This window comes from Euphorbia lathyris, chromosome 3 (assembly GCF_963576675.1).
Source record: "Euphorbia lathyris chromosome 3, ddEupLath1.1, whole genome shotgun sequence".
NCBI lineage: Eukaryota > Viridiplantae > Streptophyta > Magnoliopsida > Malpighiales > Euphorbiaceae > Euphorbia > Euphorbia lathyris.
The window spans coordinates 33828275-33840502 of record NC_088912.1 but is presented as its reverse complement, the minus strand read 5'-3'; the positions used below and the strand labels follow the sequence as shown (position 1 = coordinate 33840502).

The 12228-nt window shown below is 39.2% G+C and overlaps 1 protein-coding gene across 1 annotated transcript; it reads right to left on the bottom strand.

Annotated features, from left to right (window-relative positions):
• Nucleotides 1–8083: 8083 nt before the first annotated feature.
• On the bottom strand, nt 8084–11709 carry LOC136222152 (probable receptor-like protein kinase At5g59700). The gene has a single exon (XM_066009655.1). It carries the CDS (start codon nt 10931–10933, stop codon nt 8429–8431), a length of 2505 nt encoding a protein of 834 aa, XP_065865727.1. The 5' UTR covers nt 10934–11709; the 3' UTR covers nt 8084–8428.
• Nucleotides 11710–12228: the final 519 nt, after the last annotated feature.

Sequence of the window (12228 nt, the reverse complement as noted above, 5' to 3'; positions counted from 1 at the left end):
TCGCCTGTGCTATGCAGCAAAATTAACTTTCAAAACTACCAATAATGCCGCAGAGTATGAAGCAATGATATGCGGGTTGAAGTTGCTCAATGAACTCACCCCAGAAAGAGTGGTAATCTACAGCGATTCCAAACTCATGATAAACCAGATCACAAAAAATTATCTGGTGAAACAGAAGGAGCTAGTAAAATACCATCAGGTAGTCGGCAGATTGACACAAGAGTTAACGCACAAGGGAGTCGTTTGGGAGATGGTGCATGTTCCGCGAGGCCAAAATGCAAAGGCTGACGAATTGGCAAAAGCAGCGGCAAGTAGAGAACCATGGAGTCAAAAGGCATGCAATTTGGAAATAAAATCGGCACCAGCATTCGAGGTCGATCAGATTATGGTCATCGAAGAACTAGAAGACGATGAAGATTGGCGGATGCCCATTCGCCAATATCTGGAGCAGGAGATTTACCGGTTGATAAGAGCTTAGCCAGAAAGCTAATTGGGCAGTCAGCTCGATACTCAATTCGAGATGGAACTTTGTATCGGAAATCGTACACATGTCCATGGTTGAAATGCATTAGTCGCAACGAAGGAGACTACGTGCTGCGAGAATTACATGAAGGAATTTGTGGCGCGCACGAAGCGTCGGCGGTGTTGGCAAGAAAGGTCAAACTGATGGGATACTACTGGCCCAAGGTGGTGGAAGATTCCCAGAAGATGGTTGCGGAATGTCACAATTGTCAAATACATGCGAATGAAAAGCATGTTCCCGGAGCCGAACAAATCGCTATAATGATGGCATGGCCATTCGCAACATGGGGAATCGATATAGTGGGTCCATTCCCAGAAACGACAAAGAAAAGGAAGTACTTGATAGTCGCAGTTGACCACTTCAGCAAATGGGTAGAAGCGGAGGCAGTAACCGCACAAACACCTGAGCGAATGATCGAGTTCTTACGAGAGAACATTATCATGCGATTTGGAATCCCGCAAAAGCTTATAACCGACAATGGCACCCAGTTCAACTGTGCCAAGTTCAAAGCATACTGCGAAAGCATGGGGATCAAAAATCATTTTTCTTCCGTAAACCATCCCCAATCGAATGGTATGACGGAGGTTACCAACAGGGCCATGATTCAAGGCATCAAGAAGCGGCTAGGAGACAAAAAAACAGGTTGGGCGGATGAGGTACCCCATATGTTGTGGGCATACAGAACCTCTGTAAAGGCAGCAACAGGCGAAACACCTTTCTCGCTAGTTTATGGAGCCGAAGCAGTCCTACCTGTTGAAATCAAGTCGCCCACAGATCGGATAATTTATTATTGCGAGACACAAAATCCTATCAACATTAGAGATGCTTTAGATTCTGTGGAGGAACGAAGAGAAAAAGCTTACATGCGAATGTCAGTATACCGCAATAGAATCAAGAAATATCATGACAGAAGAATGCGAAAAGTAATAATCAACGAGAACGACTTGGTCTTGAAAAAAGCGGATAAAATACAATCCAGAGATGGCAAAGGCAAGCTGGGCGTCAACTGGATCGGACCATACACAGTATCCAAGAAGCTGGGACCAGCCACTTTTGAAATAGAAGAAATGAGCGGAAAGAAGCTCCCGCGCACCTGGAATCTAGAGAATCTACGCCTATATAAAAAGGCCGAGTAGTTCGAGGAAATGACGAGTACTCTTTTTCCTTTTATGAGTTTTTCCCATTGGGTTTTCTGATAAAAGGTTTTAATGAGGCTTTGATCCCACACAGTTGGTGTACCTATGTAATAAACCTTTTCTCTTTATCAATAAAGGTATCCAATTATTACATTTATTCAATATGTTACGCCCGAATGCGGATTGTTCTTAAAAACACATAAATGTGTTGCCTATTAAAGAAAGGCGGATGCATGGTTACGCATCACTCGCAAAACCCTTAGGGTTAAACTAAAAAAACACATAAATGTGTTGCCTATTAAAGAAAGGCGGATGCATGATTACGCATCACTCGCAAAACCCTTAGGGTTAAACTCAAAAAAACACATAAATGTGTAGCCTATTAAAGAAAGGCGGATGCATGATTACGCATCACTCGCAAAACCTTATGATTAACCTTATGATTATATTATTTTCGAAAGAAAAATAATAGAGTAAGGCATAAAATTAAGCGAATAAACGAGTACTCAAAAATTGCAAAAAGGGTTTGGCCACCCTAGCGAAAGCAAAAATTACTATGAAGAATTACAAGTATGAAGTCGGCAAAAGGCAAGGATCATACATGAAAATAAAGTGACAATAATCGCACGTATAGGCAAGGCAAAGCGGCAAGTGAAAGAAAATTAATATATACGGGCAGTTTGTTACATACAAAAAGTCCAAATATAAATTAAACTATGCTACGGCTTCCTCTCCTTCACCCCTACTGCTTTCCTCGCCTCCAACGACTCCCTCATCTCCTCCAGTGGGCGGATCTACTTCAAGCGAATCCTCAACCCTCGAATCAATAACTGCTTCAGAGGGCGGGACCTCTTGCTCAGGCTGAGAGATGTCCTGCGGTGCCCCTTCTTCCGCATTCTGGGTAGGGATCTCGCCGATAATTGGAGATTCCTGAAAACTCTTCCAATCTAAGAGGAGTACCTCATCCATATCAGCATCCTCGGCTTCCAGCTTGTCCCACTTCTCAGTTAAATCCTTTTCAGGGATGGGAACCTTGGGGCGGTTAAGTACGAGACCCTGATGTCCATGCTCATAAGCGGCATGAATCCGCTCCCCATACCAGTAGATGCGGGCACCGTCTTCAGCCAGAATTTCCTTAGCCCTCTTCTTTTGTGTCTCCTGGGAATCAGCTAGATCATCGAGGGCCTTTCGCAGCTCATCGGACTTAGCCTGAAGAGATTTAAGAGCCTCCTCTTTCTCGCTCACAGCCTTCTGAAGGGCGCCTTCTAGGACCTTCACCTTCCCTTGGACATCATCATAAAGCGACTTCTGAGTCGCCAATTCAGTACCAAGATCTTCCAACTCCTTGGCTCGCTCGGCATCCCTTCGGAGAATGCCCTCAGCGAAATTGATAATCTGCATATAAGACGGCTCACGAATAAAAAAGGGCGAATAGAAATAGGTGGTTACAATGGACGCAAGATCCTTGAAAGAGAATGACAAGCAACAATATACCTCTACAGAACGCTTCTCAATCCCCTCCACAGCGGTAGGGAGCTGTACTTGTTCGCGCACACGGGAAGCAGAGGGAAGCCGCCCGAGGATATTGCATATGGAAGAGACAATATCCTTGCAAGAAAAACTCACGGCCATGCCAAAGGTCCTAGTCCACCATCCGCTGATGTCGGGAATTGGCTGCAAAGGCGTAAAGAAAAATATCAAGAGAACAGCAGATAGCTCATGAGGAAAAAAGTAGCAATATAGAAAGAGGGAATAGATCAGGATACCTCATGAATTGGGGTACTGCTCTTTCCTTTGGATGAGGCGGATACGGGTGTACCGCCAACAGTAAGGGACACAGACGTGTTCTTCTTCTTGGGACGAGAAGACTCTGTATCCGCACTTATCTTCCGCTTCCTCGTCAAAGGAAGATCCTCGGAGGCAGAAGCGGGACCTTGTGAAACGGAGGCCCTTACAGGAGAAGCCGCCTCAATGGAAGGAATCGTTCCTCCAGAAGAATTCGCCCCTACAACGGAGGCGGTTCCCGCCATCCGCTTCTTCCTTCTCGCTAAGGCTTTAGCCTCCCGATCTGCAGCGATTTGAGATAAAGGATCACCCCTGCAAAGGGTTAAAAGAAATCATGAACTTGGAAATAAAAAGTACCTTGTACAAAAACGCGATAAGGGATATAGACCACGCGATCCCCCTCGCGGTAGGCAATCGCTACTCGGCTCCTTAGCATATGGAAGGCCTGATCATATGTCCATACAAAAGGAGGGGTACTCTTCAGGAACTTGATGACGGTGGATTCTTCCTCGCTGGGATAACCGAAGTTCAAACTCTTCACATTGGGCCGGCCCCAATGGCGAAGGAAGTTCGGATTTCCCTCATTAAACTTGATAAAAAAGTAAGAGCGATCCCACTCGTGGATCTTGTTCAGTTTCTCGTCAAAACCATAGTATCCGCTCTGGCGGATGAAAGTGAAATACCCCGCTGAACTCTTGAAATGATGAAGCTTGGAGAAAATTTTAAGCGAGAAAGGAACCTCCAAACAATCCGCCAGAAATTTATCCAGGGTCAAGTCGGCCCATCCATTTGGATGTAACTGCCCAGGTGCGATTCTGTAACCACCGAGGATGGAAGCAATCTCATCCGCCAGCGGATAAGTGAAGCCGCAGATAATCTGGGCGGCGAAAATGGTGAAATACCCCTTTGGGTAATCGCCCGGTCCTCTATCCTCCCCGGGAATGATGGTCTCGAGACCTTGGAGCCAAGGATATTGCACCCGCAAATCCTCAATGGTCTCGCGACAAACTAGGCTTCCCGACCTGTCCCTCTTTGGTAACAAACGGGGGGTTGGGACAGGTGGCGGAATCAACTTCTTAGGGTCAAAACCTAGACCCTCGTCGGTTGTATTCGCCAGGTGGAGGAAGTCAGCAGGATGGGAATCAGACCCATGAGAACTGGTTGAAACTTCATCAACCATCTCATCAACTTCATGAGAAACCTCGCGGACGTAGCTCTCATCGAACGGTGCGAAGTCAAGGTCGGGGTTCGACATGTTGAGGAAAAGAAATAAACAGAAGTAAAAAGCCGAACGAGGTACAAATTATGAAGAGGAAAACTTACATGGGAAAGACAACACAGAGAAATGACGGAAATAAGAGGTCAACGCCGGAAAAGATGACGCCGGAAAAGAAATAACGAAAGAGGAAAAATTCACAAGTTTTTGAATTTTGAACAGACAAGCGAAAACGAAGCGTCCCCTATGAACAGACCCTAAAGAGCTCTTGTATCAAACTAAAGGGGAGGCATGTGATGACCCGCGAGGCTAAACCGGGTCATACTCATTTCGCAGGCCCAGCCCATACTTAGACCTATGGTCTAAGATCGGATGAGACCCGAATAAAGGAAGCGGGTGCAGCGAGTAACCGCCCCGAATGGGACCCGAATAAGCGGAAACGGGTGAAGCGAGTAACCGCCCCGAATTCCTAAACGGAGCATCAAGACTCCCATTCAGAACCACGTTCGTTGCCATGAAAGCCACGAAAGGGACATGGCCTAAAAAGGGGGAACCGCCCTCAGAACGTGGCCCACTAAGGAGTAACCGCCCTCGGCGGTTACCTAAAAAACACCTATAAAAGGCCTTAAGAACGAGGGAAAAGGGTACACTCACATTTTTCCCCGCAATACTATTGTCAAATTACCAACCTTCTTACAAAAACTGACTTGATCGTCGGAGAGTTTTCCCGGAGATCTTGTCTCCGGTTCTGTTTTGCAGGTAACTCTGGCAGAGAATATCAAATCGGATCCGGCAAGTTATCAATTATATATAAATATGCAGAGAATTAGAGAGATTTTAGGGATTAATTTAAATTCTGTAGAACTCTTAGATATAGTACGGATAGAATAATCTTTTTATAAATAAATATAATTATATAAATAAAGTTAATATATTATATTTTATATTATATTTTTTATCAGTAAAAAAAGAGGAACTGACACCTCAGCTCCATCGTTACTGTTTTATATTATATATAGATATGCAGAGAATTAGAGAGATTTCAGGGATTAATTTAGATTCTGTAGAACTTTTAGATATAGATATGCAGAGAATTAGAGAGATTTTAGGGAATAATTTAAATTCTGTAGAACTCTTAGATATAGTATATAAATTAAATATTATTATTTTATTTTCACAATTAATTAAAATAATATTTTATAGATAAATATAATAATATAATTAAAATTAATATATTATATTTTTTATCAGTAAAAAATAATGAAGTGACACCCCAGCTCCATCGTTACTGTTTTATATTATATATAGATTGTGTACATAAACAAGCTAACAAACAAAGTTCATGAATAAATAAATAAGATGCTTACAAATAGTTCGTCTATTACTCATTTATTATGTTTGTGAACGAACTTATCTAATAGCAAATAAAATAATATTAAATTTAGATATTTGTGAACTAACACAAAACTATATAGTTTTCTACAAAACTAAAATTTGTTCATAAATATTCTAATCGAGCCTGCTCGCAAGCTTTCGAGCCGAGCTTTGGCATGTTCAAGCTCGGCTCGTTTACGAACTGAGCCAATAAATTATGTTCACGAGCGGCTCGTTTACAAATCGAGCCGAGCTTTTATCGAGCCGATCACCGAGCCGCTCATGAGCGGCTCTGCTCATTTACAGCCCTAACTCCAGAACCCGGGACTAGAGCCTCTCCCGATTGCTGGCTCTACTATTGAATAGGGATGGTGCCAGCTTCCAAATATTGGTTTATTTTGATGCATTTATGATATTATTTTTATATTTTAAAATTGATGAATTAATTTAAGATATATATTTAATATAGAAGGTTATAAGTGCAAATCTTATAAAATTAATTTTTTTATAAATTTTTTTTATTTAAATTTTTTTTTAAATAACTATGCTATATACTTTCAATTTACTCTTATCTTTCTTAATATTTGGAACTCATTTTTATTCCATTTTTTTTTGTTTACTTTTGAAAGTGATTGATGCAATTAGTGCAACATACTTAAGTATGATGTGTCAAATTGATGCAATTAGTACAAAATATTTAGGGTAAGTTACATGAAGATAATAATTATTACAACCTAATTATACTACAAAATTTTATTATTAATACATCAAAAGTAATAACTTAATTCTCAAAATCTCAAATAAATAATTTCAAAATCTACTCAGATTTTTTTAAAAAAATTTCTTAACTGCTGTAATTTGATAAAAGTAAATATAGGTTTTTGATAAAAAAAAAAACCACTTTCCTTAATTTAAAAAAAAAATATCAAACATGATTTTATATGTAAATTTCTCTAATATAAAATCATAACCATACCATTTGTTGGGCCGGGTATTGATTAATACAGATCAGGGTAAGTTATATGAAAGTCACAAATGATAATAATAATTATAACCTAATTATACTACAAAATTTTATTATTTAATAACTTAATTCTTAAAATGTCAAATAAATAACTGCAAAATTTTCAACTGCTTTTGATAAAAAAATAAAAAACCACTTTCCTTAATTTTAAAACATGATTTTTATGTAAATTCCTCAAATATTTATATATTGATGCCACATGGCCCAAACGTTGGATGTTACTGATGAACTACATTGAACTTCTTGTGTTGGGCTCAAATTAACCTCCAAACCCATCACTTAAACCTAAAATTCAGGTAAGAAAGGATGATGGAATGTGTTCTCACAAGAATAAAGTACAACCCCTCCAACTTTTGAAAGGATGTCATGTAAGAAAAAAAAATTCTAACTTATAAATAGTCTTCATTTTATAAAATCAGGAGAGCAATTAATAAAAATTTTCAAATACATCCTTCATGTTGGTTACAATAAAATAAAATAAATAAAATGTTTTACACAACATCCTTTCAAAAACAGTGAGGGTAATGTATAATTTTCCAATTTTTGAAAAAGATCATTCCTCTTATTAAGAAGTTTGGTATCTTTAAGATCAAATTAAGGGTCAATTAGGTCCCTTGATTGACAAATATGTTTAGTTTAGCCCAAATCGAAACTTAGATGTCAACTCAATCCTAAAGTTTCAATTAGGTCTCTAAATTGACAGATATGTTTGGTTTAGCCCAAATCGAAGTTTAGATATCAACTCAACCCTAAAGTTGGTAATATTTGATAAATTGACACAAATTTGACAAATTTGTAGGTATTGAAATATCGTCAACTTCACGATTGAGTTGATATCTAAACTTCGATTTAGACTCAACTGTTGTCTACCAACTTCATGAACTAAATTGACCATTAATTCCTTTAAGATCTGATATTACAAGTTTAAAGATTGATTGACTCTATTTACATTTGTTGGAATCAACTTATGTCATATTCATATGAATGTTGTATCAGTCAAAAATCTTGGAACAACACACAATAAATTGACCAAATATTGTCTCATTTTTCATTAAAAAAAAAATATTCAACATCTATGGATAAGAGTCAAGAATGAAAGGAAGACTAAAAAATCAGACAAGCATTTGCAAATAGAGATACAAATAGAAAAAGTCAAACACAGTTGATTCATCTAACTACTGTATAAATACTCATACAAGCTTACAAATAGGAATGTCCTAAACACTCACTTGGAAAAACCATCTCTGCTGTACAAAAGTGTGAACACAAGGACCAGTTTCTTGTGTTCTAAACACATCTCTGAATGAATATGTTTTGTCTGTCCACACACCAATCAGATCCGCTGAAACGTGTATTGCATTACCGAACAGCTATCTTCCTTCGGACTTCACGAGCTGAGAGAATACCTTGCTCATTGAAACCCCTGAGAGATCATCCACACTTGATGCTTCAAATTGTGCAGCACCAGAAATGCTGTTATCGACGTTGCTGAAATTGTTGATTTGCGGAGATAGTTCGCCGATCATATTAGTACTGTTGTCTTCTTGATCACCTGGTACAACTGCTTCTTGAAGTTGAAGAGCATACTCCAGATTCCATAAAACATCTCCCATTGACGGTCTGTCAACTCCGTAATCAGCTAAGCATTTCTCTGCGGTTTCAGCGAATTTCCTGAGTGAATCAGGTCTTATTTTCCCGACAAGACTAGCATCGATTATTTGCTCCAACTGCCCTTTCTTCTGCCATTTCATTGCCCATTCTGCTAAATTCACCATTTCCCTTGGAAGTGTAGGATCTATAACAGGTCTTGCACAAAGAACCTCGAATAAAACCACCCCGAATGAATACACATCTGATTTCTCGGTTAGTTGTTGCCTTCTGAAGTATTCGGGATCCAGGTACCCGAAACTTCCCTTCACGGCTGTACTCACATGGGTTTGATCAATTTCAGGTCCGGTCTTTGAAAGTCCGAAATCAGCAACTTTGGCCATGAGATTCTCATCAAGTAAAATATTTGCTGATTTCACGTCTCGATGAATGACTGCTTTAGCGTACCCTGTATGAAGGTAGTGAAGCCCTCTAGCAGCTCCAATGCATACCTCCAGCCTTTGCTTCCAACCCAAGCTGGGGTTACCCGAACCGTAGAGATGACCTTTGAGTGTCCCATTCTCCATGTATTCATAAACTAAGATCATCTCGTTTCTTTCATCACAGTACCCGATTAATGAAACTAGATGGCGATGTCGGAACTGGGATAACATCTCTATTTCAGTCTGGAACTCTGCAAGTCCCTGGCTGGAACGGGGATTTCCTCTTTTCACAGCCACTTTTAAATCCTCATTTAAAACTCCCTTGTACACCTTTCCAAAGCCACCAATACCAATAACCCAACTCTCGTCGAAGTTGTTGGTAGCCTCTTGAACTGCCACGAAAGGAATGCGATATCCCAGATTAGTGTCCAGACTAGAAGTTGTACCATTTGAATATTTGCTGCCCACAGTGTGGGAATGCACTCCATTGATAGACAAAGGAATCCATGTTTTCGAATTCTTTTGCCGTTCCAACCTCTTCCTTTTTCTGCAGAACATAAACAAAAGTCCAGCAAATACGAATATAATAGCTGCCCCGACTACCAAGCCTACTATCATTCCTACATTCTTCTTAGAACTTGAATCAGAAAGCAAAGCTGCAAACCCGGCAAGGCTTCCGTCTGAATTGTTCATTTTCATGATCTCCAACCCATTTAGCATTGCATTGGGGTAATCAGCTAAGTTGCTCGGACCAATACTAACACGAAGTTCGTTGTCGACGGTTTTTGCTGTGACATAATCAATATAAAATGCACCAGCCAAAGTGTTGAATAAGAAAGTACTAGGATCTAGATCCTTTTCAACAAGCCAAGAGTCGATATAAACATCAAAGTAGAATTTGTTAAGACCATTACTAAATATATCACAGAAGTGACACCGAACAAGGTACTGGTATCCCGGATTGACTTTGAACTTCCATGTTACATTGAAATTGCTGTTTGGATCGCCTGATGAATTCATCATAGTTGCAGTACCATAGACAGAATTAGGAGCAGTATCTTCTGTTGCACCCCCAGCTACAAACTGTACAGCACTCGTCTTCTGTATGGTTGTGGCGAGATTCTTTTCGGCAAGAAAAGCTTGGTCAGGAACCCAAGTTCGGCCGAGCGTATCATTCTTAGGTGTAACCAATGATCCACCCATGTTCACCCTGTAAACAGTCTCCATGGCCTGCCATTGCCAAAGCAAGCCTTTGAATGTCCCAACCGGATCAAATATTTTTGCATCAGTTTCAATGAGTGCATCAGGGACCGAAACCACTTCCAAGGCATTCACAAATGCAAAGGAATTGCTGGAGGGGACGAAGCTAATTTCAAGAGATTTCGAGGTTACAACAACCGAAAACTCTTTAAAATCATCACTACTCACACTGAATTTCGTCAGAAGAACATGATCTTGGGTTAAAACATCAAAATTCGCTTTTGTCATATCATATCCATCATAAACAAATGGATAGAAATAAAGGCGAATCCAGTGTCTCCCCGTTTGGCGAATAGAAAACGTGTATTTAGAGGTTCCATTGAGGATTCTCGCTGTTTGATACAGTGTCTCATCCTCAGAGGACTTGATGGATACTGAAGTTGAAGCAAAAATGCTTTTTGGGGTTGAAAGGGAGTTTGTGGTGGAGTTATCAGCTAAGAAAACACGGTTGTCTACCCTAGTATCTTTGGTTGATCCACAATCTATAAGGTAATTATCTACTGGAATAAATCCAGAACACAGACACGCCAAACTCAAAATTGATAAAACCCAAACCAAAAGCCCCTTTCTTCTATTGTTCATCATTATGTAAATTGGGGAAAAACTCGTTACCCAAAAAGATGAATTCAGCTGAACAAGACCCTAGGGTTTTCAATTAAACAGAGAAGGAAGAAGAGGAACGATGATCAATCTACAGACCAGAAATACCCAAAAGATAACAAATGAAGACAATGAAATCCAAAGTTCTAACTATATATCAATTAGACCTATACAAAATTGAACTTTTCGAAAGCAACACAAAGAACTTCCAGCTATTAACTTCAAATCCAACTCAAAGGATCCCACGAAGACAACTGTAAATAAGGAAAGGAATAGATAGCACCTTCATTAAGATCGTTACCTCGGAGAAATCTCAGATGTGAACTGAATGAGCAAGAAGGCAAATCTGGTATAACTTTTGGGGAAAGCTGAAAATGGGAGTCTGAAATGAAAATAGTTATAGAAAGACAGATAAGAAATAGAAGAGAAATCAATCTAGCAAAGCATAAGCTGGGATGAAGTTGATGACGGCCCCAGATATTGACAGATACCTAGAATATTATAAAGGAAAGAGAAACAAAAGGACAAAAGAATGTAAACCAAACTGAGGGAATACAGAGTCAAAAGGACGAAAACCAGCTAAGATGCGAGATGGCTGATACTGGTTTTGGTAAAGCTTGATTGCATTTCGTGAATTTAAAAATGGAGGAAGAAGAGGCCAACAGATTAGTGAAAGCAGACAAAAGTAACGAGGTGAATTTCGACTGTTTTTAAAGACGGCAGTGAAGGAGTAAGAGAAAACTGACAGCCATTTAAAAGCTTTGGTTTTTCGTTTTAAGCGATTTATTGGTTCCATAAATTAGTTTCAATATGGTAGTAGTATATTTTAAAGTTATTCATTTTTTTTTTTTGAACAATATTCAATTTTGTTTTACTTTCTTCTATCAAAAAAAGATTTGTTTTACTTTTTAGTTTTCTTTTTTTTGGCATAATACCCATTTGGCTCCCTAAATTAAGATTTCAAAATCAATTAGGACCTTAAACTATTAAAATCATCAATTAGACACCTAAACTAACCAAAAATCATCAATTGAGTCATCATTCTAAACAAAAATCTCAAATTGAGGCCTCATCGAAAATAATTCGGTTGAACAGTTTCAGACTCTCTTCCCCAAACTCATTTTGAACCAACACATTTATTATTACAGTCTATATAAAATAGTCACAATTTCTTATTTTAGGATAACACGAGGACCTAATTGATGAGTTTTTCTTAGTTCAGGAATCCGATTGATGATTTTGATAGTTTAGAGTCCTAATTGACTTTGAAGCTTTAGCTT